Source organism: Cannabis sativa, chromosome 6 (assembly GCF_029168945.1).
Source record: "Cannabis sativa cultivar Pink pepper isolate KNU-18-1 chromosome 6, ASM2916894v1, whole genome shotgun sequence".
Taxonomy (NCBI): domain Eukaryota; kingdom Viridiplantae; phylum Streptophyta; class Magnoliopsida; order Rosales; family Cannabaceae; genus Cannabis; species Cannabis sativa.
The window spans coordinates 9,992,544-10,019,375 of NC_083606.1; the positions used below are offsets into that span (position 1 = coordinate 9,992,544).

Below are 26,832 nucleotides of genomic sequence, written 5' to 3' on the forward strand. Positions count from 1 at the left end.
TTATATAAAATTAATTATTTTTTTTATTTTATTTATTTAATTTAATAGAGTTTTTATATACTTTGAATAAAAATTTAATGTTTTTGTGGACTTTTTTACAATTCTTTATTAGAAATAATAGAATAATTTTCCCCCTAATGTTCTAATTCATAATTATAAAATTTCATTAAAATATAATATAAACTAATTTTTAAGCTAAATTAAGCACAAATTTTACAATATTAGAGATGGTTAAGTTGAAAAAGTTGTGTGGAAAATGAAATTGCTTTTTGTTTTTTTTTTTAAAAAAAATTTATTTTTTAAAAAAGTGCTTTTATAAAATTTAGAGTAATTTGTAGTATAAATAGCCAAGTTTAACTCCTAGTTGCAAATAAATATCTAAGTTTAATTTTTGACAGTAATAATACTTAAGTTATATTTTTGGAACTCTGTAGGTACATTAAATATTAAGTCATTATCAACATATCATTTTCTTATTAGTATATTTAAATTAATTTTTTTTTTTTCAAAAAATCAAAGTTAATGACTTGGACTAATCAAATTTTGTCACGTGACAATTTACTTAGCACTTAACCGTCAGATACATGCATCAAATTAAATTTACCGCAAAAAATTAAACTTATATATTTATACCTAAATTAAAATTTAAAATTCTAGTGTAATAAAATTCTTGTGAGGATTAAGATGTTGGCTGGCAAGCATCAAGTTATCAGATCCAACATTTTCAAATTATTTTAGAGCGGCTTTCTCTGCCACGTGGCGACAAATAGCAATTCGACCGTTGGGCAGTATTGATTCATAGCTCTCGTTTGACCGTTCTCTTCTTCCATCGTCCGCATCAAGCTCCAAATTCATCTCTCTCTCTCTCTCTCTCTCTCTCTCTCTCCTCTCTCTCTCTCCCAGACCAGTTAACCTCTCATGGGCATTTCTGCGGAGAATCAACCCCCAGAGAAGGTAAAGTTGAATAACAGAGACCTTAGATGTTTATCTGTTTTCGTTAGGGCTCTTCGATTCCCCAATTCAAGTTCTAGGTTTTCTTTGATTTTGAATTTTTTTGGGGTCTTTAGTAATATCTGAAGGTTTCTTTATCTTCGATTATATATAAATTGTATATATATTTGGTTTGCAGAAAAATAATATTATACTTGATGATTTGTGTTTCCTTGTCTGATGAGTTTTGCCATCGTCTCCATTTTACATGTTTGATTATCAGAAATTGAAATTTTCGAGATTTTTCGTGCAATATTCAACATCTTAGAGTATCTAATTTGGTTTTGTTTGTACAGACATCTACGGAGGTGTCTGCTGGAGAGAAAAAAAGATGGACTTTGAACGATTTCGACATTGGGAAGCCTCTTGGGCGAGGAAAGTTTGGCCATGTTTACTTGGCCAGGGAAAAGAGGGTTTGTTCTGCCCCCTTTTTCGTTGTAAAGTAATGTAGTTTTTCTTTTTTTATATAGCTTGACCATGGGGGTGTCTTACTCTTTGATATTGATGCGTTTTGGGTGGCCAAGATTATTAATTTAACTGCATATATTTTGGTTATGAGAAGATAAAGATTTGACTTGGAATATGATGCCTATAATTATATGTGTGCAATAAGAAATAGTCTATTAGGGCCCTGTTATGGACTGTGAAGATTAGCTTGAGTTGAATCTAATGTTTTTGTCTTGGATGGGTTAAAGTTCAAAGATCTACAATTTTTGCACCTTTTTTTTTAATTACAATGTATACTATTCTTGGTATCATTGCTTACCTTACTACAGATTAATGACAGAAAATGGAGGGTAGGTATCATCATTTTTTGTTCTGAGTTTTGCTTATGAGACAAACCAGGTTGTGTGTGACTGCTAGGTGGCCGATTTTATTGCAGTTTTGTTCACCATAAGTCTTGATGTGTCTTAAACAGAGTAATCATATCGTGGCACTGAAAGTGCTTTTCAAGAGCCAGTTGCAGCAGTCTCAAGTTGAGCATCAGCTTCGACGAGAAGTTGAAATACAGAGTCATCTTCGTCATCCCAATATATTACGTCTCTATGGCTACTTTTATGACCAGGTATTTGGCAATTAGCTAGCTGGTAAATGTTAGAAAAATATTTGAATTTATTTAGCCAAATAGGGTACTTTACCATAGCTATTCCAATGTTATTGCAGAAACGAGTTTATTTGATACTGGAATACGCAGCCAAGGGTGAACTGTACAAGGAATTGCAGAAGTGTAAATACTTTAGTGAAAGACGTGCAGCTACGGTAAGCCGTTAATTACTGGGAATTTGGTTCTCCTACCTGATTTTTTGGTTCTCCCAACAATGGAAAAGAAATTCGGAAACTGAGACCATAATATGTTCTGAGCTTATTATCTACAAAAATTGACTAGATGTTCTTACTTGTGTGAACGAATTGTGTGCAGTATGTTGCATCACTGGCCCGGGCTCTCATATATTGTCATGGAAAGCATGTAATTCACAGAGATATCAAACCGGAGAATCTTTTAATTGGTGCACAGGTACTGATCACCATGTATAATTCTTGTTTTTCGTCAGGAGTTTTTCTGCCTACTTTTGGCTATTACCTTGTGTTAATGTTTGGTATACTTGGTCAGGGTGAGCTAAAGATAGCAGATTTTGGATGGTCAGTGCATACATTCAACCGCAGGCGAACCATGTGTGGCACACTGGATTACCTTCCTCCTGAGATGGGTAAGTTTTAGGCAAAGACATAAAATTTTGAAGCATGTTTTGTTCATTTTATTGATCAATGTTCAAACCTTTGAATTTTTATGTTTTACTTAGTTCGTGTTCAAATTTTTATGTTCCATTGAATAAGTTTCAGCTCATTTATAATTCTGTGTGCTAAAACAGTGGAAAGCGTAGAGCATGATGCTAGTGTGGATATCTGGAGCCTTGGTATCTTGTGCTATGAGTTTCTCTATGGTGTCCCTCCTTTCGAGGCTAAAGAACACTCCGATACATATAGAAGGTACACAATAATGCTGCAAACTGAGTAACTTTAATACTAGCTCCAACTTTGTTATTGTAACATCTTTGATCATGGAACTTTGTTATTGTATATGGCGTGGCTAATATAGCTGTTTTTCTATACTTGCAGGATTGTTCAAGTGGATCTCAAGTTTCCCCCCAAGCCAATTGTATCTTCTTCTGCAAAGGACCTGATTAGTCAGGTAAGTTTTGTTTGTTCTCGTGTTATTTTGGTGTCATTTAACATCAAAATTTGTTTATTATCGTTTCAACAAAATTATTTCTTAAAAACAGATGCTTGTCAAGGATTCATCAGAGCGCTTGCCTCTCCACAAGCTCTTAGAACATCCTTGGATTGTTCAAAATGCTGAACCATCTGGAATATACAAGTACTAGTTTGTATTATAGATAATATTTTTACTTCCCGAATTTGAGGGGTAGCAATTCCATGTGGCAGTTCTGAGTGAGCAATCCAATCTGAAGATTACACATTTGAATTTGTCTGTCATATATTTCATCGTATGAACTATGGACATTTTTTTCCGATTACAATATTAACTATGAATTTTAGTGAAAAATAACGGGTAGATACTTGTAATAATAACAGTTCTTTGTATTATTGTTGTACTTTGTTTAATTGTCCTGTTTTGCGAGCATATAATGCAATTTAAATTGAAGAGTTCAGTTTTGTACATTTCAAGAGTATTGCTGCTGGCACCTGCCAAAAAACAGCAATTTTATTTCACATTATTCTATTGAATGAGATAAAAGCAGCACTTTTATTTTCACATTATTTTATTTATTCAATCCAATATTGGATTTTGTCAACCCAATTCAATCAAATTGAGTCAACTGATCCAATCTAATACTGATCTAATTCGATATATTGGATTTGATCAGTTCCAACCATTAGATCAATTCAATCAAATTGAGTCAACTGATCCAATCTAATACTGATCTAATTCGATATATTGGATTTGATCAGTTCCAACCATTAGATGCATTAACTGATTTTCTATTGGACTGCATTGGATCCATCCAATCTTTTTAGCTATATATATATAAATTAAATTTATACAGTACTAATAAAAGTATTAAAACTACGGCTAAGATGGAACTCCCTTCAATCCAAAATACACTAGAATTAGATGCTTATGGTGATTTTCCCCTAATTGAAGAGGAACAAGAGGCTAACCCAAAGGTTTCAACACCAGCTACAAAGTTGTTAAATTCCTGCAAATCTTGGGCTAACGAGACAGAATCAGCGCAACAAATTCAAGAGAAATCAAAACAGTTTTGGTCAAAATTGCAAGCGAAGGCTAGTATGAGGGTTCAAAACTCCACTACACTCCTCCACCTTCGACAAGGGTCAGGTAATTGCTCAATTTGATCTCCACGAAGTTGAATTAGAAACGGATTACTGGAAGTCGATGAAGGCTTATATGGTGATGGGTGCGAATCCACCACTTTTTGTGTTTGAGGGATTTGCAAAATGGGTTTGGGGGAACTTAGGTCTTGAGAAGGTGGTTTGTATGAGTAATGGCCTTTCATTGGTTAAATTCAATGATTAAGCAACTAGAGATTTAGTCCAAGGAGGAGTGTTAAATTTTGATAATAAACTGGTTATTATGCGTCCTTGGTCTCCTTATATATCTACCTTCAAGTTAGTTCGATATGTTCCAATTTGGGTAAGGCTTTATGACCTTGGTCTTCAATACTGGGGGATTAATTTCCTTAGTGCATTGGTGAGCACAATTGTGGTGGATAGAGTAACCAATGAACGGTCCCTCATAATAATTTGCCTATTGGATTCAGTTTGTGAATGAGTGGAAACAATTCACTTCTACTCAAATTGAGTTTGAATGTCCGACTAAGTGTTCGAACTGTGGTGGTTTTGGCCATCAGATTGATCAATGTAGAAAAGAAAAGAAGTGGCAACCAAAGAAGATTCACTTCTGACTAAATCAGATACTCAGGTAGAAAGTGAGATGAAGGAATTGCTGCTTTGCCTGAGGAAATTAATGTAAAAGGGAAGAGTTTAATGGTAGAGGAAGCTGTTGATCATCCTGAAGTGGGATTTGCGAAAGACTCTGCTTGAAGCAGGGATAGTTTTAGCTGCAGTGACTTGTACAGAGAAGGCTAAGTCTAATAATTGGGAGGATCCCAAAAGGAAAAGTGGAAGAATACATCAGAGAATTGCTACTCAAAGAGGTAATACCTTTCGAGTTTTGCAAGATTAGGTCAATGATGAAGTTACTCAATTTGCTAATGGATAGTTGTAATATTTTATTATGGAATATGGCTTTAATTGCCAAAATGAACATGAGGCTGATCACAGTCTTTAAAAAATGAATAAAGTTGGATTAGCTGCTATTTTAGAAACTAAAGTGAGGGGTGCTAAAGTTGCTAAAATAATGGATAATATTTTCCATGGCTAGGAATATTACTCGAGTATTATAGTATAAGGTAGAGTTTTATTGATTTGGTTAGAAGTATTAGTTTTAGTATAAATAATTGAAGAGAATACACAATACTAGCATTGCAAAGTGAGAATGATAGGGGTAGATAATGACTTTTGTCTTACAGTGGTGTATGGGTCCAACTCTCAAGCTGAAAAGATAGGAACTATGGTATAGGTTGGGGAATTTGAGTATGCATGTTAAAGCGTGGTTAGTTGGGGGTGATTTCATTGCAATTTTTTTTACAAGCAATGACAAAATTGGGGGAAAGGATATTAGTGCCAATGAAATGATAGATGCTAATCAATGGCTAGATTTGGAGTTAGTAGATGAGATGAGAAGTAGATGTTCACACTTTACTTGGAATAACAATTATGGCGAGAGAATTTATTTCAGGATTGATAGAGTGTTTAAGAATGACGATTGGATTGATCTCCATCCAAATTATAAGGCATTCTTTCAATGGAAGCCAGAATCGGAGGCTGAATATTACAGTGGTCCAAAAAGTTACTAAAGAATTATTCAGACTTAGGAAAGTTCTATACAGACTTTCACGTTATACCAACCATGGAAAAACTACTAGTGTTACTTTGTGATAACACAAATATAGTTTCCAAACAGTAAGGAATCCATAACCCTAAGAGGAGTAAACATATAGATAGGAATTTCACAAAAGCATGAATTTTGTGACTAAGGAGGATGTAATGATGGAGAAGGATATATATTACTCTTGATCTGGACATCAAGAACATGAGATTAATTAAAATGCATTTATAGTTTTATATTAGTGCAAGTGAAAACTTTTTGGGTTTTATGCCCTAAATAAAACTCATTTTAATATAATCTTATTTACTAAGTAATAAAAGATTAAAAATTATTTTATTTGCTTGGTTCACATGATTACATTCATGATTATATGTTTAATATGTAAATCCTATCAAATCCCTAACATATAGTTACTCAGAATTATAGTGTTGTCTACACAGTGGAAAATAATCATGATTATATACTTCAAACTATTTAGTACTGTGATTTATCAGTGCACTAGATTTACACTAACGTGATAATCAATGATGTGATTTACTTACACTTGAACAAGCAGGATGTCTTTTCTAGGGCATTAGGAAAGTAAACTTTTATCAGATGTATCGACTATACATCGGACTGGACCGATATTGACAGTGGAAAAGATATCATAAACTTAATGTTATATCTTTTCTAAGTCAATGTCACTTATTTGATCTTAGATCAATTAATCATGATCCTTAGATTGTTAAGCTTTAATTTGATTGTACTATACGGGTTCTTGGACTTGTTCGTTACCAGCTTACTCGTAGGACTAGCCCATACTTACATGTTGGGAGCTCGGTAGTGCAATTGAGTGGGAGCATTAATCATAAATATGGAATCTATAGCTTCAATAACTATTTAGAAGTGGAATGATGATTTCAATAGAGCTTGGCTAAACAATATAAATGGAAGAGCTCATATTTCAATAATTATAATAGTTTACTGAAATATCATTTATAAGAGGTAAGTCTTTATAGGATAAAATACATCGAAGGGTAAAACGGTAAATTTGTCTCTACTCGATGTAAACTATCTACAAAGGATCGTTGATTATTTAGACTGAAACAATGGATAATTCATAACATATCTATATTTGGTATATAAAGCGTTTTATGTAATCAAGAATATAATTTTGAATCAATAGTGGAGTCAGGAGAAATTAATAAGCTAGAAAATTTACTTGGTAAATTTCAAATCTACTTATTAGGAGCTTGATTACATAGGCTCATGGTTCTTACATTCTCTGAGATAATACTACCTTGTAGACCTAATTAATTGATTTAATAAGTCACTTAGAATTCTAAAATAAGACTATGTCTTATTTGAGAATTTTCACTAAGTATGGGCAAATTTGAGAAGAAAAGAGAATATGAGCTTTTTTGTTAATTAAGACACTTTGTTTGTGGGTCTAATTAATAAATATATTTGAATAATAATTTTTTGATAATTATTTATAATTATTAAATAGATAAAATTAATATTTAAATAAATAGATTAAATAAATGGTATTTTTGAAAAAGGATAAGATTGTTTCATTTAATGAAATAAAATGGTAAAAATCAAAGTCCTAAGGCCCATAGTGAATTCGGCCTAGGCTTATGGTTTTGGGCTCACTATCTTTTTCTTAGTCCATTTAATCTAACTCTAGTCCAATAGAGAGCTAATAAATAAAACGTGGTAGAGCTTTGATTTGCAAGAAGTTTTTTTAAGTGAAGAAAACACTAAAACCCTAAACAAAAAAAAGCTCTCTCTCTCTCTCTCTCTCTCTCTCTCTCTCTCTCTCTCTCTCTCTCTCTCTCTCTCTCTCTCTCTCTCTCGAATTCAAATTCTCTCTATACTCTTGTTAGGCTATTTTTAGCCTAGTTTTCGGGTGTTAATTAAAGTCGTTTTTTAGTTGTTTGTGATGTTTTAGGACAAAATTATGCTTGTTTTCTGTGTTTGCAGGTATCCTATAGCTTTGAAAGTAAGGGGCTTCAAAAGTGTGATAGGAGACCAAGACGAGTAAAGAGAAACAAAAAAAATTAGCATTCGGTGCATTCTCCGCCTCGACGAATTTATTCGTGGCTGCGACCAAAAGTGGTAGAATGGAGGATTTTAACTGGCCCAGTCGCCACGATGGATTTATTCATGGTCGCGGCGAGAACTTGGCAGGGATCATTGAATTCAGTCTCAAGAATCTCGTCGCTGTAAGGCATTTCATGGCCGCGGCGAGGCTCCGTACAATTCGAGGCCAATTTCATCTTTTCTCGATTCTTTGAAGTCTAGGACTGAATCTATTAAAAATAGAATGTGAGTAAGGAAAGGAGAGGAGGGAATTTTAGACCTAGAAGCAGTCAAGGACGGTAGAAAGAGCAGAGTAGGATCCCGTATTCATTCCACCATCAATTTCTTTCTTCTCCTTTTATTTCATTTATGTTAAATTCTGTTTTAGTATTATTATGGATATGAATATGAACTAAACTCCCAATTTAGGGATATGATGATTGTTAGATGACGCTTTTTCAATTCAGTTAATGTGATTATTAGTTTTCCTCTCTGATTGTGTGATTTGTTCTTATTTGTTTTAGTTACATATTTTAGACTGGCCATCATAAATGTGACTTATGATTCTAATATGAAATATGAGAAGTGAATATTAGGAATGCTCTAATAGGACAAACATAAGTTGATGTAAAAAGAGAGTATTTACGTAGCTTATGTGTTTTTTTCGATTCTGATTTTAATGCAAGTCATAGGTTAATTTACTGCAGAGATGCGAGTAGATGATATATGATTTAGGACCTTAATGATCTAAGAAGAATTAGGGTTAAATTGATAATCTTTCATCACCAAAAGGAGAGAATTAATAATTAACATTAATAATTGAGAAATTGAACTAAAAGGATTCGTATTCCTAAACACTCATCCATAATTAATTGCACTCTTCATTATTATTTCCTTGCATTTTAATTGCTAGTCAGTTAATTCTTCAATCTTTTTAATTGATTTTTCAAATAGAAACACAAATCTAATTTAGTGGTATTCGATAACAATTTTCTGTGGATTGACCTCACCTGTGTGAGTTTAAAACTACAAAAGATTACGTATACTTGCGTAACTGCTCATAATTTTCTTAACAAATTTTTAGCGCCGTTACCGAAAAATTGATTAAATATTGATATTACAAAAATTAGATTAAATTCTACTTTGGTTAATTCTTTTTTCTTGTTGCTAATCTGTTTCTTTTGAATTGTCTTATTCTATTTTAGGAATTGGGGGTGCATGCGACGTCAAGGACAATGTGTAATACTTTCGATTGATCCTGAAATTAAAAAGACCTGTAGAAGAAACAAAAGAAACAAAAGGCAAGAAAGAAGGGCAACAAGAGCTGAAACATAAGAAGTCATAGCTGATAACGCTAATGGCGGCAACAACGGTAATAACAGAGGTGCCGTACTGTGACAGTCAGTAGTCCCGTGATCCGTAAGGGGAAACACCGGGTAAGCTGTGCAATCTCACACCGCCTGGGGAAGGTCAAGTGGGATGATTCTGAGACTGTGTAGGTATGGGACTACACAGTTGAAGAGGGCTTAAATGGATTGATTGGTACTACCTATATCAACAAGGTGCATCTTGTTTTTCGGTAGCCCATCACGAAAGAACTCCACGGTTAAGCGTGCTTGACCTGGGAGCAATTTTAGGATGGGTGACCTCCTGGGAAGTTTTCCCGAAGCGTGCGAGTGAGGACAAAGCACGCTGGAAACACTCGTGTTGGTCTGTAGGGTCAGTCATCGATCCAGGAAGCAGCCAGAGTGACGTACTCGTGTATAAGAGCCATTCATTCCGTGGGTGTAAGGACCCAATGGAGGCTTGAAGCGGGGACGTTACAAATGGTATCAGAGCCTTGACCCAGCCGGAAGTGTGGTCGACGAGGACGTCGAACCCCGTAAGGGGGGGTGATTGTGACAGTCAGTAGTCCCGTGATCCGTAAGGGGAAACACCGGGTAAGCTGTGCAATCTCACACCGCCTGGGGAAGGTCAAGTGGGATGATTCTGAGACTGTGTAGGTATGGGACTACACAGTTGAAGAGGGCTTAAATGGATTGATTGGTACTACCTATATCAACAAGGTGCATCTTGTTTTTCGGTAGCCCATCACGAAAGAACTCCACAGTTAAGCGTGCTTGACCTGGGAGCAATTTTAGGATGGGTGACCTCCTGGGAAGTTTTCCCAGAAAGCGTGCGAGTGAGGACAAAGCACGCTGGAAACACTCGTGTTGGTCTGTAGGGTCAGTCATCGATCCAGGAAGCAGCCAGAGTGACGTACTCGTGTATAAGAGCCATTCATTCCGTGGGTGTAAGGACCCAATGGAGGCTTGAAGCGGGGACGTTACACGTACAAGACCAGGAAAACGGTCGTAATCTTCCCAACAGTAGTCTGAGGGACCATGTTCTTCCAACATTGACGGGGGTTCAGTCTTGTATAAGACCACCTGTCGTGGAGGCCAATAACTTTAAGATAAAGCCAGCCATACTCCAAATGGTACAATCTTCAGTCCAGTTTGGTGGACTGCCCTCTGTAGACCCAAATTTGCATCTGTCTAATTTTATGGAGTTATGCCAAACTTTCAAAGTAAATGGAGTTAGCGATGATGCAATCCGCCTGAGGCTGTTCCCATTCTCGCTGAGGGAGTGAGCCAAAAGTTGGTTGATTTCTTTGCCACCCAACTCCATTGCTCCATGGACTAATTTGGCGACAAAGTTCTTGTCCAAAATTTTCCCTCCAGCTAAAGCTGCCAAACTGTGAGGAGAAATTAATAATTTTTGTCAACTGGACAATGAATCTCTCTATGAGGCTTGGGAGAGGTTCAATGCTCTCATCAGAAAATATCCACATCATGGGATCAAAAAGTGGATGTTGGTTCATAAATTCTACAATGGACTGATTAGTAACACCAGAACGATTATAGATGCCGCAGCTGGTGGGGCATTTATGAGAAAAAGTGCAAACGAGGTATATGAGTAACTAGCAATGACCAACTGAAAGAAGCCAAGCGAAGAAAGTTGCTGATATGCTCGAGGTAGACGCCATCACTAAGTTGACAGCTCTAGTCGAGGCCCAGACGAAGCTGATGGTTGTTCAAGCAAAACAGGCTCAAGTTACTTGTTATAAAATACTCTAATAAATGATTATAAATCGCGTTTATCAACTAGCCTAAAGAAGGCTTTGAGGTCCCCAAATACTCCTTTATATGAAGCAAGGATTCTTCCCTAATTCAGTTGACAAGACATTACCCTTGGGATAATATCTATCTTTATAGACACAGGTAACAAGATAATCAACATGTGTAATCAACCTCCACCCTTGTTTATCGAGAAAAGCTAAATTATAGCTCCTAAAGTCCCTCAAACCCAAGCCCCCCAACAAGTTTATGACGACATAATCTCTTCCATCCCATTTAACACCCACCTCTTCACTGATTTGACTTCGTTTGCCACTAATATTTTGCCATAGCCAACTTAAGACTCACAAAAACTTCCTCAAGAAAAAGAAACACGTGCATGGCGTAGCTGGGTAATGCTTGTACAAAAGACTTAACCACTATCACTACAAGGTGATTAGATGATACAAACACACAATTTATCATACAAAAAAAATTATTTTTATAATGTCTCCTTTAGCAAATTATGATCATGAATAAATCATAGTGCATGAAAATAACAAAAAGCTCAACCAAAAAAATGACATATACCCTCAGTATGAACATATAAGCAACCAATGAAACACTAACAAGAAACAAAAATATAAGATTAGCAACAAATTTCTTTACTTATTCAAAAATGAAATAGCCGACAACTTTTTTGGTCCAACTTCAATTATCTTCCACTTTCTTTTCTATGGAATATGAAGGGCTATGGAAGAATTATAAGTAATAATGCAGGCGTTGGACAATTATACATACATAGTGTCACGACTTGAGTCCTAGGAGTCCTAAGTCGTGGTAGTTATGTAATATCCATAACTTAGATGGTCAAAGGTCACACTTTGACCCTTGCAAAAAAATAAGACTTACAAATGATCCCTTAATATGTATTACAAAATTACATAAGACCTATAATTAAAATAATGGAGTAACTCCTATAGTAAATAGAAAATAATTGTAATAAAATTGGATCACTCGTTAGTATATATATACAACAATAATATTCTCAAAGTTATGTAGTCACCAAATTGTTAGAATTTATAACCTGATAAATACCAAGATAATACTTATAGCATCTATCATATTCCTCCTCCCTAACTGGTCATGTCTATATAAACGATACAGGTCATTCGTTAATAATTAGATGCATATCCAATCTTTAAAGAAGAGTTAATTGATAATTATGGTAAGACTAAGCTAATCTCATCGTTCTCCATCAACGAATTTCCCACATTTACAAGTATCCAACTAAGTTCCTGGAAGGAAAATATAGGGGGTGAGCTTATAAAGCCCAGTAGGATAAAACTAATATCAAAGGACCTTTGATTTAATAAAAATTCCTACATGGTCAGCTTTTAAAATAAAATACCTCAACATCATTATCAAAATGTATAAATAAAGTATAGAGACCATAAATAATAACAAAATCAAGCGTCAAATGCATATTACACCGCCCACTAGATCCCTAGCTCTCAATACCAATCATAGAAAATAACATCCAAAAACTGGGTAGTCGCACCTGATAACTACCATAATATCGGCGCTTAGATTCACTTCACTCCCTGTACAGATTCCAGGTCTTTCACCTACAGGTGAGTGCACACCTAATCTACCTATGCTGACACAGAGATTAGGTCATGAAACAACAAAATGCACAAATCATAATCAACATGGCTCTCATCAATATAACCAAAAGTAAGCAAATAATAAGAATAAATTCAAAAATCATAACTTGCATAAGTATATGTACAAAATTATATTTGACATTCAGTGCCCCATAATAGTCTAGAAAAATATGCAGATTAAGTTTTCAATTTTTCAAATAATTTACAAATTATAAAAATTAAAATATGTCTAATATTATTCAACACATATAAAATCGAGTCCAATAATCAAGTTCAGTCCCTACCTTTCTCAAGTCGTTAAACTTTGTCTAAAAAGCGATCCTAAGCTCTCAAGTCCCGAGCTCCCATTGCTTAGTCCAATCTTAGATATTAGTGTCACATATACCATCAAGCGACTAAATAATTATCATCATTGCATTCTATATTCAAAACCGAGTCCAACGACATATAATATGACTATATTTAAAGTTTGGACTTCCGAATCCTTAGATAAGCGGCGCACATTAACTATCGGTGGCAGTAGAAATTGGTGTACCGAAAACATCGCTGAAAATAGGAATAGTATACATCAAAACGACCCCCTTGATGAGTAGAACATGGATGTACAACCCATTAGCCCAAACAAATACTGAAATTGCCGAAAAATGCTTCCAAAGGGTCGGAGATACCCAAATCTCATCGAGAAAAAGTAACGAGTTGAGCGAAATGACTTAGTGGGGATGTTCCTCTCGCGACACTGATTTCAACGGTACCAACCATTTTCCAAATGGTGGCCGGAGTTGATCGAAATGTTGCCTCAAATTTTTGACGTAAAACTTTGAAGCTTTCGTATGGTTGCGCCCTTGCTCTGATTGCCACCAAACTTGAGGTGTAAGGTCACTATCAATCGGTGGTCATGTAGCTCCTGTGCGTGTGATCGAACGGTGACCAGAGGTGGGTCGTCGGTGCTCCATAGGTTGTGGTTTTGGGGGTTTGTCTTTTGTGTTTTGAAGAGAGAAAGAAAGAGAAATCGAAGATACAGAGAAAGGACCGGTGGGGATGTTAAATAAATTAAAAAAATAATTTTGTGAGTCCCACCCACTTCTTTTATTAATCTTTTTCTTATATTCGGTTTGACTGAGTCTATATAGAACATTGCGATTTAGTACCAGTGGTTCCTAGTATTTTTTTATAGGTGACGTTTTACGATTGATTAGCGATATTCCTTAAAAACTATTTTATATGAGTTTGACCGAGTCTTCACATTGTTATTTAGTACCAGTGGTTTCTAGTATTTTTTATAAGTGGCACTCTACAATTGATTAACGATATTCTTTAAAATATATTTTATATGAGACTGATAATAATTAATTATACCAATAATAATATGTCACCAACGAAAAAAATGTTAAGGGTCAATAATATTTTTTTAGATAAATTATGCGTTGGACAATTATACATATATAGATAGATAAATAATTAATTTAAGTAGGTAATCAATGCTCTAGTTGAATTATAGGTATATAATTAAATGGTTTAACATATTATATCCTCTTTAGTTTGAAAATAGTATTTTATATTTATTGTGTGTATGATCTCTATACATCCAAATTTTTAATTCACTTAGTGCACACACGTCCATCGAGAACGGCTGAAAGCCTGAAACTATGTCTTGTCTTTTTGTAACCCAAATACATACAAAAGTCGTGCTGATTTTTTTTTTTTAGCTGGAAATGCTTTCAGGACCATGCCATGTGGGTGGGAGAATAGAGATCCATAAATTAAGTTAGAATAATTTAGAAATGAAAACTCTGTGTGTGGTTTTTTTAGAGTGAACAACCATAAACACTCCCAAAGAAAATTCAAAGTCATCAGAGGAAGAACAAGAAAAAAAAGAAGTGAAACTTATATTTTGTAAAATCTGCCGGCCGTGGCCGTGGGGGGACAACTTTAAGAATCTAGGGCTATGTGGCCTCTCTGTATCTCAAAAAGGTAATCAGTTACTTTTTCTAATCATTATTATTATTATTATTATTATTTTGATTTTTTTTTTTCTGTTATCTTTTCTGATCTATTTTCTGTATCATATACTTCAGATTAATATATATATGTGGCGCCATTTTTCCTTAGCTTTTTTGTTTGTTGACTTTTAGAGCTTTTCGATGATTTATGTATTTTTTTTTTCATATATATATTTATCGGTTTGAACTGGTAATATAGATTATATAAAATAATTCCATTTTCGGTTTTGGATGATTGTTGATGCTTTAGAAAGTTAATTTCTGGGAAAATTTATTATCAGTTCGTAATTTTAATTAAGTAGTGGAGCATTGATATGTTGTTTTAACAAAATAAGCAAATTATCAGTTACTGAAACGAAGAACAAAAGAACATTATTAAGAGAGAGAGAGAGAGAGAGAGAGAGAGAGAGAGAGAGAGAGAGAGAGAGAGAGAGAGAGAGAGAGAGAGAGAGAGAGAGAGAGAGAGATTTCGTCGGATTCGGGTAAGGTACGTATGGTTTTACATAGGGTTATTAGTGGAGTGCTAACCTTCATTAATTACACTTCTATGATTTGGATATAGACAGCTAGATCAATACTAAATTATAAAATTTGTGCATATAAATCTTACTGTATACAGAATCTCATTTCAATTATTAATTATTGACTACCTACAAAACATCTTTATACATATATAATGTATATATTAATTTTTCATTGTGTGTAGGTATTGGATCATGATCATGAACATAATATAGTGGTGGTTGAATTTAAACAAACATGTACGTATAATAACACCTACTAATATACCATTATTTAGCTGAAACCTGAGCCCAGTAGTCAATAACTAAAATAAGTTATCTAGACCTTAATTTTATACTAGGTGGGTTTGTATATACATGGCAATAATAAGACCACTTCGCCATGGGTCATCATCAAGGTTGCGACCACTACCACGAAAGTTCCATCTCATACTAATAATGATACTTGTCTCTATTTTTGTGGTTACTATTATATTGACTCACGGCCAGAAAATCTCATACTTTTTCCGTCCGATGTGGGACCATCCACCACCACCATTCATTCACATACCACATTACTACGCAGAAAATGTTTCAATGGACCACCTCTGTCACCTCCACGGCTGGTCCCTCCTACCAAAACCCCGCCGCATATTCGATGCCATCATCTTCAGCAACGAGCTAGACTTGCTCGAAATCCGGTACGGCGAGCTCTTACCATACGTAACAAAATTCCTAATCCTCGAGTCCAAAACAACCTTCACAGGCATCCCAAAACCTCTTTTCTTCTCTTTAAACCGGTCTCGTTTCGCCTTTGCGAAAAAGAAGATTGTCCATGATGTGTTCTCTGGAGAAATTGCAACCCCGGGTTCAAACAAGGACCCCTTTGATTTGGAGAGAAAGCAACGAATAGCAATGGACTCTTTAGTTAGTAAATCAGGGATTTCTTATGGTGATATCATTATAATGTCGGATACTGATGAAATCCCAAGTGCTAACACTCTTAAAATTCTCCAATGGTGTGATGGTGTGCCACCAATTATGCATCTTGAATTGAAGAATTACATGTATTCTTTTGAGTTTCCTGTTGACTACAGTAGCTGGCGAGCCACGGCTCACATCTATGCTGGCCCTTATATCAGCAGCTATCGCCATTCTCGCCAAACAGATTACATATTTTCGGATGCAGGGTGGCATTGCAGCTTCTGCTTTCGGTTCATTACAGATTTTGGGTTTAAAATGACTGGTTATAGCCATGCAGACCGTGTGAGACGTAAGAAGTTCTTGGACCAAAGGAGAATTCAAAAACTTATATGTGAAGGTGATGATCTTTTTGACATGTTGCCAGAAGAGTATAGCTTTAAGGAATTGATAACCAAAATGGGATCAATTCCCCGGTCCAGTTCTGCTGTTCATCTTCCTACGTTTTTGATTAAAAATGCTGATAAGTTTAGGTTTCTTCTACCTGGAGGCTGTTTGAGAGAGCCTAATTAAATTACACATTTTTATAGATTTTTGCCAATTTATACAAAAATATAGTTTTTTTTTTTTTTTTTAAAAAAAAAAAGTTATATTATTTGAAAAAAAAAATTAAAAAATATGACCAAAGCACAAACTGGTTACCTAAACTTTTTTAATTTTTCTCGCAAAATAATTTCTTCAAAAAATAAAAGTTATATTTTTGTAAACATTGTAAAAAAAACTCATAAAAATAAAAATTTCTTGATGCCGTTTATTCCATTTTTTTAATTACTATTATTATTATTGTAGTGTGAAAACTAATTGTGGATTTATAGTGGTGTAGCTTTATTGTGTTAACCAATGAATTCAAAGAGGACATAGAAATTATTAATAATGTCCTCAACTGTAAAATGTATACACAAAAAGGCAATTCTTAAAGGGATATGTGTTTGGTTTATATAGGTTTCAATGGTTACATTTTTATTGTAACCATCATGGTTACATTTTTTTAAACCATTGGATTACTATTAAATGGTTGTGATTAATTTGAAAATTAAACAAAAATAAATAATAAATAACTTGTAACCTGAAAGTAACCTAATCATTTATTTCCTTATAAAACTTTAATTAAGATTAATTATATTTTAAAATTAAATTAATTATAATATAAATTAATTAATTTTTTGCAATTTATTACTATATAAGGATCTTTTAGCAATTTATTTTTTTATACTTAAATTATTTAAAATTTTATAGCAAAACTTTTAAATGGTTGTGATTAATTTAGAAATTAAACAAAAATAAATAATAAATAACTTGTAACCTGAAAGTAACCTAATCATTTATTTTATTATAAAACTTTAATTAAGATTAATTATATTTTAAAATTAAATTAATTATAATATAAATTAATTAATTTTTTGCAATTTATTACTATATAAGGATTTTTAGCAATTTATTTTTTTATACTTAAATTATTTAAAATTTTATAGCAAAACTTTTTATAATTTAAAATTATAGACATATAATTTCATAATTTAAATTTTATTATACTTGTAATCTTAATTTTAAATTATTACACTTAATTATTTAATTTTTTTATTTATATATTTAAAAAGTTAAAATGAAATAAGTTGAAGGATTTTTTAGAAAAAAAATAGCTGCACTTGTTATCGATTGATTAGCTTGAGGCCTCATACTTAGTTCATATAATTGTCACAAAATAATTAAATATCATTTATAAATAATTAATTATTTGAAAATTTATTATAAGAAGAGAATTTTAATTTGTGTCAAAAGAAGTTTAATTTTTGTAAAAAAAAAATAAATTTTATTGTAAAATATTATAATTAAATGGCTTTATTATTAAAATAATTCAAGTAAGGATTTGAATATAAATATTAATTGCTAAAAGAGGTCTTGTTAAATATTTAATTAATTATTTTAAGAAAATAGTTAATTATAATTAAATAATTCTAAAAAAGGTATGTCTATTTAATTAATTATTTTAAGAAAATAGTTAATTATAATTAATTAAATCTAAAAAAGGAAAGTCTACCTATTAGTAACCTGCTATTACAGGTTAAAGAAAAATGTAACCATATAGTTACAATAAAAATGTAACCATTGAATAGTCACCCATATATATATATATAATATACATATGATTGATAATTGATTGTTACTCTATATCGGAGGTGTGTTTGAAAAGCCACAATGTAATTGGATTTGTGTGTAATTAGAGGTAATTACATAATTTGGCATGTTTGTCTGACCATGTCATTACACTGTAACAGTGTAATTGGAAGTAATTGAGGGGTTCCAATTACACTCTCCAATTCTCATGGCCCCCATCAGAATTGAATGTACATTGTGTAATTACTAAAAACTTTCCATATTAAACATTAGCTACTAAAAATACTATTTTCACATGTAATTACTAACTATTTTGTCAAACAAGATATTAAGAATTCATATGTAATTACCATCTCATATCCAAACACACATTGCATTTTAAAATATAGTGTAATTACCATCCTAGTAATTACCCTACGTACATAATAATTACACAGTTACTTCCAAACACACATAAAGATTTTGGATTTGGCTGGTTGGCCTAAGACTTCCATTTTGACACTGGAAAATTATGACTAGAAAAATTAATCATAATGTATAATAACAAGAGAAATTTAAATAAATCCTCACTATAACAAATTTTATTTTTAATTATAACAAAACTTGTAACTTATTATGACTACAAGTAAAAAAAAAAATATGACTAATTTTAATATTATAACTAAAAAATCCGTGACTAAAGGTTTTAATCACAAAAATTATAATTTGTTACTAAATATATTTTTAATCACAATACTTTTTGTGACTAAAACTAAATTAGTGACAAATTGTATTTAAATACTGTATTTTAGTTATAAATAACTTTTTATTGTGACTATTTATTCATAAAAAAATTTATATTGTGAATAAAAAATTATCACCATGATTTTTTTATTATAGTACCTGTCAAATAAGTTCATATATAATAATATATACAACTAATCTATGGAAAAGGGCTAATGATAATTGCTAGGACAATGGTACATAAAACGGTCACCTTATTGTTACTTTGTAAGTACAATTTATATATGAAAATTTTGATTTTTTATGCTTATATATACTTAAAAAATTTATCCTAAACTCATAATATTTGATATTTGTAGAATATGACACATTTTATAATATCCTTAAAATACTCCCCCCCCCCCCCCAATTTACATCACCCCTCTCTCTCTTCTTCTCTCTTTTATTTCACCACATTGTCGAGTCATCGGGCCCCATCGTGCTATATCAAATTCTATTTTTTTTACACAGGCATCGGGCTCCATCGGGCCCACCATCAGACCCATCGGGCCCATCGGACCTTTGTCTTCTTCAATTTTCCTGTGATACCATCGGACCGGTGTCGGGCCTGCATCGGGCCCGACGAAATCAAACCCCGAACCTAGATTTTGCATAAATCACATCTGACGGAAAAAAAAAAAAGATCTGAAGGCTTACCTTCGACATCTCCGTTCGAAACTCGGTGGTAGAGGGTTGGAGTCGCGTCTCACAGTGGTCGGTGGTCTAGGTAGGCGGTGATTTGGTGCTCCGTAGTGGTGATTTGGTGATTTGGTGATTTGGTGATTTGGTGAGGGTGAGACGGTGAGAGAACAACGAGAGAGATAAAGGAAGAGAGAGAGTTGAGATTTGAAAAAATGAGAGGGTTATTTTTGGGTTTAATGTAAAGTGGTCATATATTTTAATTTTGAAATACATAAATTTAGGAAAATAATTTCCTCCATTAATATGTATGTATATAATCAAATTTCTTTTATGTATTGAGTCTCCTATATTTTTTAAAATAATATATATGTAGAGCATACTTGCACCAATCAAAATTAAATGATGTTGTGCACCTTGATTTCAGTATAAGGATGATAAGGGATTGAGATATATAAAGGGTCATTTCTAAGGTGGTTAACAAAAATAATTTCTTAATTGATCTCACGTAATATATTTTTAATTTTTTAAGCAATTAAATATTTTTTTAATTAAAAAGATAAATTGACATCATGTCAAAAAGAGATTTTTTTGAAATAAGTTGAAGAATTTTTTTTTATTATTTATTAATCAAAAATACTCTTATATTATATTTCAAAAAAATATAATCACTTTTATGAGTGGGTTGCCCAATATATCCTTACTTTCTACTTAAGTCTAGCACATAATTTACATTAACTTAAATGATATAATATGGATATCATCTATAAAAGTGAGTATATCTTAAAGAATATGAAAATTAAGGTAAAAATTAAAATAAGTAAAATAAAATAGATATGCAATGTAATTTTTTTCTGTCAAAAATGATATAAAATACAGAAAATCACACTTACGATGAGATTTTAAAAGTTCTTTAGTTAAATATGACACTTTTAAATTTGACTAATTTATATGGTATTTCTTTTTTATTTTTATGTATTTTTATGGTTGTTGACCGAGGTTTTCGGCAACTAATAAAATATTATAAAGTTAGAGGGCTGTAAGAAAATTAGAGAAGGATTTTTACGTGATTGTGGCGTTAATGAGCCTTAGTCCACGAGTCTTTGTTATTTATGGATGTATTTAATACAGAGAATGTATTTGGGGAGTGTTTCACTCTTATAAATACAGAGAATGTTCTTGGTGAGTATTTACTCTACTTGCTCTTATGCAACCCAAGATTCTCGATCCCATTTAATGAGCTTTGAGGGGGTATTTATAGTGTTTTTGGTGGGATGATCCCCAGAATTATCATTACAAACGCATCTGTAAGTATCCATAAAGTTGGGCATTCCCAACGTATATACCATGGGTAATGCATGGTCAAATCCCTAGGTGTTGTAGGGTTTTTATGTGGAATGTCCTTATTGCCTTTTGTCTGATGTGACTCTTCACAGTGTAGTCGTCGCTAGACTTAAATGATCATTACTTTGTAGCTGCTGGTTGGAGGTTGTGCCGTTAGACTTTATTGCGTGTAGCAGTCCCAACACGCTTCCTCCCATGCGGCATTAAATGTGACTTGATTGCTCAGGAGAAACCTGACACGTCGCGGAGATGCCTTAACGTTACTTCGAGCTTCCGGGAGCATATGGGGTTCCATATGCCTTCTCCGGGAGCTACGTCCTTGAAGCCACCTTACAGCATAAAGACTTAGCAAATATTTTGGATTGTACATTGCTTGATCCACGTGTCCTTGTTTGGTTGGTCCACGTATATTGGGAAAGATTAGGGGCAACATTTACCCCCAAGCCTTGTTTATTTGAAAAAATGAAACAAGGCTTGCTCAAGTGCTTCCGGTTGACTCCTCGGTTTCCTGACACGAGCTTTGAGCGCGTGAGGGTGTATTTAATGATGGCCTTTAATGCAGCGATTACTTTTTGCAGAGGCCGATTCGTTTCACGCCCATTGATTGATACGGCGCATTAATGGTGTCAGACGGATACTCAAACGTTTCCACCGCCTTAATTGCAAACCAATCTGGTTCGTTGATTTCTGAGAATTTGAATCGTGCGCTTCCCCCACCGTTCGATTGGTAGGTGATGACGCCTGTTCCTCATGCAACTTTGCCTATAAAAGCCACCACCTTTCCTTCATTTCGGTTACTTCCCATTTCTTGCCAACTTTGCTCAAATTTCCCAGAGAAAAAAAATTCTCAGACCCAGAAAAACACCTTTAAACACTTTGCAATTTTCTCCAGTTCTTCTTCGTTTGTTACTGTCAGTCCTTCTTGTCTTCATTTGATTCACAGCAGGACCCCCAGTCTCAACACTTCATTGTAAGTTCCTTGCACCCTTTGCTTCATTATTAATATGCATGGCATGCTGTTACTTATCTATTTGTTCTTTTCTGGGTTTGTATTCGAAGTTTCTGGGAATGCAAATGTTTAGATCCTTCATATAATCGGTTTGAGTTTACTGCCCTAGTGATATGATTATTGTTGTCAAGCGTTTGTTGTTATTTTTTGTAGAAGACCATACATTCTTCGTATAATGGTCGCTTAGGGCATAGGATAGACTGTTTTCTTTCTATTTTCTGCCTTTTCTTTTTCTTTAGTGCGCAATACCGTCTTCTGTGAATTTATTGCACCCAACTCTTGTCCAGGGAATCCTCCTAGGGTTTCCTGTATGACAGGTGTCCGGAGGGGGCCTCTTTCCAGCGGTTAGGGGACCCTCATTCCCTTTTTCTTGGTTTAGGGTTTGGTATGGGGCCTAACTGCTGGAATCTTAACTCTTTTTACAGAATCGAAACATGTATGCTTCTGGCTCAAAATCATCTAAGAAGAGCGGTAAGCGCCTGGCTACCCTCGAGGAGGTCTCCCTGGGTCCTGTTACCCAGGAGGGGTACAAGCCTTGGGCGACCGAATGGGAGGCGGCCGAGCTTCAGTCCACTCTAACTTGTCCCCATCAGTTGGAGAACATCGTGGAGGTAGCTGGAATCAAGCCTTCCACATCAGGGACCTACCACCGGCCACCTCGTGACGCGGAGACGCTCAATCATTACTACGGCGGCTTTGGGCCCTGGAGCCAGACGCATTTGATGGCTGGGGCCATGCTTCCTCTCCAAGATTATTTTGTTAATTTCTTAGTTTTTGTCGGCCTTGCGCCATACCAACTTATTCCCCAAGTATACCGCCTGCTTTCAGGCTTATTTATTTTTTACTCCGCCCGGGGATGGGGCTCTCCCCGCCCGGCGGAAATATTGTATTTTTACGAACTTGTTGCTGACCCCAAGAAGGGGGACAAACTTAAGGACGGTTTTTACGGGTTCCGGGCCCACCCTGCCAATGAAGGGGTGGTCCCGTATAATAGGCAAACTCATGTTAAGGAGTATCGCCATCGTTTTTTCTTCTCTTCCAGGTTCCGGGCAGTGGACCATCCGGAGCTCCTCACCGAGTGGGTCAGGATTCCTCCTTACGAACGGACCGCACCTACCCAGGTCTTTCTTCGGAGAGCCCAGGCCTTTGCCTCTTATGACCGGGCGGATCTTGACGTCGGGGGCCTGGTCACTACGGAGAACTGCAGGAAGGCAAAACTCATCCTTCCGCACCAATCCGTGGAGGACTCCAACCTATCCCGGGTTATCTGTCCCAACGTGAGGGCGCCGGTCGCGGAGAAGACCTTCCGAGATGAGATCATCGCCACTGCCGAGAAGAAGTACCAGGAATATCTCTACCGGAAGGCTCAGGAGAAGGCATACTCTAAGGCCCAGGCAGCTTCCGGGAGGCCACTTCGCGTGGGGAGCCCGGTCGAGAGAAGAAGCCAGGCGATCGCCGGGAAGCCCCTTCATCTTGGGGACTCAGCGGAGAGAAGGGCTCCCAGGCCACAGCCTTCGGCTCAGGAGCCGAACACTGGGGCTCCTGGTGCCAGCACTTCCGGCTCTGGTGGTAAGTCTCCGTTAGCAGTTCATTATGTCCCTTCTGTTGGCGAGTATGTCAGTCTTAGGCCTGTGGGGTTCGATGAGCGTCTTTATAGGTTTAGGATACCCTCGACCCGGTGGGGAGACCATTTGAAGGAGTTTTATTTTTCCAACTTAGGAGATTTTCTAGGTCGGTCCCGGATGGGTTCTGGTCCTCCGGAGCCCGTCCCCTTAGGGCCTTCAGCTTATATTACATCCAGCTGGTTCCGGCCTTCGGACAGCTATCTCGGAGATGATGCTGCCAGCATCAAAATTCGGAACTTTGCTAGGGCCGAATTAGAGAGTCAGGGTAGGACTAGCTTGCTTGTCATATCTGAGTGTTGGTGGTTTCCCACGGATGTTCTAACACTTGCTTTCTTTCTTTTGTTGTAGCAGGTGCTTCCATGGACGCCATTTTGGCCGAACTTGCCGGGGTTCACACTCCTGAGGCTCCTCCTCCCTTTACTTCTTCCCAGATGGCCCCCCCTCTAAAGATTTCTTCCAGTGCTCCTCCAGACACTATTGACTTAGTGGATGACGAGGAGGTGCTCCCGGGAGAAGGTCAAGAAAAGCAATGGGGCTTTTCTGAGGAAGTTGAAGAAGGTGCAGGAGGGCACCGGGCTCTTCCTGAGGAAGTTGAAGAAGGTGAAGAAGAGCAAGAAATTGCTCTGATTCGCAAACGTAAAGGCAAAATGATTGCCCAGGAGGAGCCCAAACGGCCACGGAGAGCTGATACTCCGGCCCACGGTCTCGATGGCGGGGTCTCTCCCATGGAGGAACATACTGCCCCTCCCCATATTGTGATGACTCCGGTTCCTGGAAATGAGGCGAGACAGGAGCTCCGGATAGCTAAACACAACTATGCCATGGACGAATACTCCCGGGGGTATGCTGAGGTGGAAGCCCTTAGGATGGGCTTGCGAGTTAAGATGCAAAATACTCTCAACAACCCAAAATACCAGAATCCGTGGGATCTAAATTTGGACCCCCTGTCGGACTGGTTCGGTCGCTTCCTCGGGCCCACCTTAGCTCCCTTTGCTGCAGAGATGACTGGCGAGTTTGCGTTCCAGCTTACCCGGTGTGCACCTAAGCGGTTCGCTGCTTGTGCATCCTTGAACTCCATCTTCCAAGTCCAGGACCTCAGCCACTCTCTCACTGTGGTAAGTGTTTTGTAGTTTGCTTTTCCCCTTATTATTTCTTTTTTCGGAGATTCTTACTTACACTTGTATTATTATTATTTTTTAGCTTGCTACTGAAGTCGGTCGTCTCTCCAAGAACATAATCAACCATGGTTTCGTCCAGTCCGATTTTGGGGACATGGACGAAATCAGGAAGATTCTGCAGGATCTTACTGCTGAGAGGCGGCTTTATCAGGAGGTTGCTGAGCCCCGGGAGGCCGCTGCCAAAGCTAATGAGGAAGAGGCCAAGCGGAGGGAAGCGCAGGCGGAGGCAATGATCCGGGAGGAGGCCCTGCGGAGAGATAGGCTGGAGGCCAGGCACAAGGAGGAGCTGAGGACGGAAGGTGAAGCCACTGCGAAGGCTAGGCGGGAGCTTCGGGAGGCCAGGGAAGCCTTGGATGAGATGGCTGCCAAGGTGAGGTCCTTAGAGGAAACTCACCAGGAAAACTTAGAATCCAGGGCCACCCTGGCCGCGGAGCTGAAGGAGCTCAGGGACTTCAAGGAACAAGCCTCAAAGAAGGCAAAAAGAGCTGAGCTTCTTTCTCCCGTTTCCTGCAGCCGGTGCACCAAGCGCTTTGATGATGGCGTCTTTATGGCTTGGTCTACTAACGAGCAGAACATCAAGCTTACCTTCTACCCCAAACCTGAGGAGATGATCGCCAAATTCCAGGAGAAGAAGAAAAAGCTTGATGCCATGGTGGAGGCACGCATCGGACCTCGTCTCCCTCCTCGCATCGATTAGGCCGCTCCGAGTTTGACCCAGTACAACCAGAATTTTACTCACTTCTTTTTTTTCTTCTTTATATATATTTGTTTATATACAGCTATTTTTCTTTTATTTAAGACAATATCTATATAGCTGTTTTATTTAAAGGGGAGACAATTTCTAAGGCCTGTCCCCGGGCCATTTGTATATATTTAGACCTGCCTTTTAAGGCTAGAATTTTTATATTTATACATTGATGCACATATTTTTTCTTTTGGACCTGTCCTTTGGATCAGGATGTTTATACTTATGCCTCTTTTTTATTTTTGTGCATACTCTTTTTGACCTGCCCTTTGGGTCAGGATATTTTACTTAGTTTGTTTTTTGTCTGTCCGTGCGGTATACCCTAGTACCCCCTTGAGTGGCATAGAAACTTTGTTTTTAAGGCACTCAGTTTTATTTAACATGCGGAGGCTGTATACATTTAGACAGTACAAACTCTTTAAACAAAATCTAAGTTACATTTTGGGCTATTGGTAATATTTTCTGAGGTGATCGGCATTCCAGGCCCTTGGCACAATGGTTCCATCCATCCTTTTTAGCTTGTAAGTGCCTGAGCCGATTTCGTCCTCGATTTCATATGGTCCTTCCATATTTGGCCCAAGTACCCCCACTCCGGGTTCTTGGGTGGCTGGGAAGACTCTTCTTAAGACCGTATCCCCAATAGCGAATTTTCTGTTTTTAACCTTGGAGTTAAAATATTTGGTCACCTTCTTTTGATAAGCCGCCATCCGTATTTGAGACTCATCCCGGAGTTCTTCAACTTGATCCAAGGCTTCTTGAAGCAAAGCCTGATTAGCGACTGGATTGTAAGTCGTTCTCCTGTGGGACGGGAATAACGTTTCTACCGGGACCATGGCTTCATAACCGTATGCCATTGAAAAAGGCGAGTAACCGGTCGTGGTTCTGGGGGTCGTTCGGTAGGCCCATAACACTCTTGGCAACTCTTCAGGCCAGTTGTTTTTGCAGGCCAGCAGCTTTTTCTTCAGGGTGACCTTTAGGATTTTGTTGACTACTTCCGCTTGACCGTTTGTTTGAGGCCTGGCCACCGCGGAGAAGTTTTTCACTACTCCGTGTTGGTTGCAGAAGTCAGTAAATTCTTCGCAATCGAATTGCTTTCCATTGTCAGAGACTATTTTGTGA

The 26,832-nt window shown here is 36.3% G+C and overlaps 2 protein-coding genes and 1 non-coding gene across 4 annotated transcripts; 2 read left to right on the forward strand and 1 right to left on the reverse strand.

Moving 5' to 3' along the window:
- Positions 1–658: 658 nt before the first annotated feature.
- On the forward strand, positions 659–3,672 carry LOC115724858 (serine/threonine-protein kinase Aurora-2). The gene is made up of 9 exons (XM_030654219.2): positions 659–954; positions 1,287–1,403; positions 1,910–2,056; positions 2,155–2,250; positions 2,411–2,506; positions 2,603–2,699; positions 2,862–2,979; positions 3,109–3,181; positions 3,273–3,672. The coding sequence occupies exons 1-9, from the start codon at positions 919–921 to the stop codon at positions 3,372–3,374; spliced, it is 882 nt and encodes a 293-aa protein (XP_030510079.1). The 5' UTR covers positions 659–918; the 3' UTR covers positions 3,375–3,672.
- Positions 3,673–10,784: 7,112 nt separating this feature from the next.
- Positions 10,785–10,891, reverse strand: LOC115696066 (small nucleolar RNA R71). The gene has a single exon (XR_004007664.1). It is a non-coding gene; the product is annotated as a small nucleolar RNA R71 (small nucleolar RNA).
- A 3,458-nt stretch (positions 10,892–14,349) lies between these two features.
- On the forward strand, positions 14,350–24,925 carry LOC115724851 (uncharacterized). Of its 2 annotated transcripts, none has more exons than XM_061117030.1 (2): positions 14,350–14,786; positions 24,142–24,925. In XM_061117030.1, exon 2 carries the CDS (start codon positions 24,150–24,152, stop codon positions 24,918–24,920), a length of 771 nt encoding a protein of 256 aa, XP_060973013.1. In that variant the 5' UTR covers positions 14,350–14,786; positions 24,142–24,149; the 3' UTR covers positions 24,921–24,925. The 2 variants fall into 2 exon arrangements, with proteins under 2 accessions (XP_060973013.1, XP_030510072.1); XM_030654212.2 differs by lacking the exon at positions 24,142–24,925 and adding an exon at positions 15,522–17,055 and having other exon boundaries at positions 14,383–14,786.
- The last annotated feature ends 1,907 nt before the right edge of the window (positions 24,926–26,832 follow it).